The 1,651-nt window shown below is 41.7% G+C and overlaps 1 protein-coding gene across 1 annotated transcript; it reads right to left on the minus strand.

The window, feature by feature from the left end:
* Positions 1 to 6: 6 nt before the first annotated feature.
* LOC108630041 (uncharacterized) lies at positions 7 to 1,468 on the minus strand. Its single transcript, XM_018033105.2, has 2 exons — positions 1,134 to 1,468; positions 7 to 586 (listed from the first exon to the last, which is right to left on the minus strand). Exons 1-2 carry the CDS (start codon positions 1,451 to 1,453, stop codon positions 58 to 60), a joined length of 849 nt encoding a protein of 282 aa, XP_017888594.2. The 5' UTR covers positions 1,454 to 1,468; the 3' UTR covers positions 7 to 57.
* Between the last annotated feature and the right edge of the window lie 183 nt (positions 1,469 to 1,651).

Consider the following 1,651-nt stretch of genomic DNA (forward strand, 5'->3'; position numbering starts at 1 on the left):
GAAACGACAGGCAAGAGGATGAATCAAAGGGTTTGACTTAGAGATTAAGGAACGGATTTAGAAGAATCCATCACCGGTCGGATCGTTCACCCACGGGTAATTGTTGGGGCAACGTACGCAGGTCTGAAGGTTGATGGTCTCCCCCGGCACTTCTTTCGAGGTCAGCTTGCACGAGTGCGGTACCCAACAAGCCGGCGGCCCATCCACGATGCACTTCTCCTTCCACGGCTCGAAGTTCTTCGATTCCGTGACGGTCCGCGGGTTCTGGATCCATTGAATTACTTGGGTCATCGTCACGAAGTAGACGTCATTGTGGTTGGCCAGGATCTCGTCGATCCAGTAGAGGAAAGCATCCAGGAACTCGGGATTGTTCTTCAACCAGGCCGCGTGGAAATAGAGACCCAGCGGGGCGCGGTTTTGCTCGTAATGTCTGTCGAAATTGTGGTTCAGGAAGTTGTAGAACTGGTCGCCGGTTAAAATGTTGCTGCACGAGTCCACCATTGCGCAACCAGGAAGGTATTCGTCGTTCTGGGGATCCTCACGACGGTCCAACTCGTTCATCACCATTTCCCAAACGGCGTGAGATCTGGGCAGAGGAAATAAGAGTTCCGTGGTTGATAGGTTTGAATCGAGCTGCTGGGTTTAATGATACAGCTGCTTGATTCAAAATATCGTATTAAATAATTAACAGAAGATCTCCCGAATTCAATTCATTAAACAATATGAGATATTTCTATTTATACAATTTTAGTTAAGGCAGATGGCTTTAAAATAATTGATACTATGATCAATTTAACTGATTGAATATTCCATCGACTACATTTAAGTAGATACAGACGGTGCTACTACGAAACGAGTGATACAACTCAATAATTCAGTCCATTAAGCTATATAAATCTATTTTTTTCTATTCAGATGAAATTATTTAAAATCATCCCAAATATGTATAAAGATCTATATTAAATAACTGATTAAAAACTGTATTGGAAAACTATGTTGAATGGCAGAAAAATAGTAGTCCTATTGAATAAATGATACGAGTCAATAATAAACGCGACGTCATATAATCAAGAGTACAGAGTATTTCCTGCACAATTTTTGTACCGAGCAATTTTCAGATTTAATTAAGTTACCTTGTAGGACAGTGTTGAAGGTTTCCGTGGCATCGGTGTGGCATTCTAAAGTACATGGTGTAAGGCCAAAGCGGTGGGTTGTTCAGGGCCGCGGTGATTGTGGAATCGTAGAGGAAAGCTTGTTCCTCCATCATCGTAAACTGATTGTTGCCACCGACCCTCAGATAAGGTGCCCTCACGCCAACCACGCTGTTGTCCGTCAAGTTCGCGTATTTCTCCGCAATTATTCTCATGCCGGCCATCTCCTTCGCCCAGTCGTCCACCGTCGCGTCCGACCAGAATCGTTCGTCGTCATTGTGTCTTGAAACACAATCATTCATCCAACAAACTAACTTCAGATGTCGAGACAAACGTATTACATGAAATAAGATTTTCCATGCCGAGATTAAAAAATCAAATAAAAAATAAGAAATGAGTAGCTCTTCATATAAAATAAAATTTCTGTAATGATCTCATTTTTTAAAAGTTATATATAGACTTTCTATATTTTTCAATGCATACGATTTCTGATAATGATT

This window comes from Ceratina calcarata, unplaced genomic scaffold, assembly GCF_001652005.2.
Source record: "Ceratina calcarata isolate Rehan_Ccalc_2016 unplaced genomic scaffold, ASM165200v1 scaffold626, whole genome shotgun sequence".
NCBI lineage: Eukaryota > Metazoa > Arthropoda > Insecta > Hymenoptera > Apidae > Ceratina > Ceratina calcarata.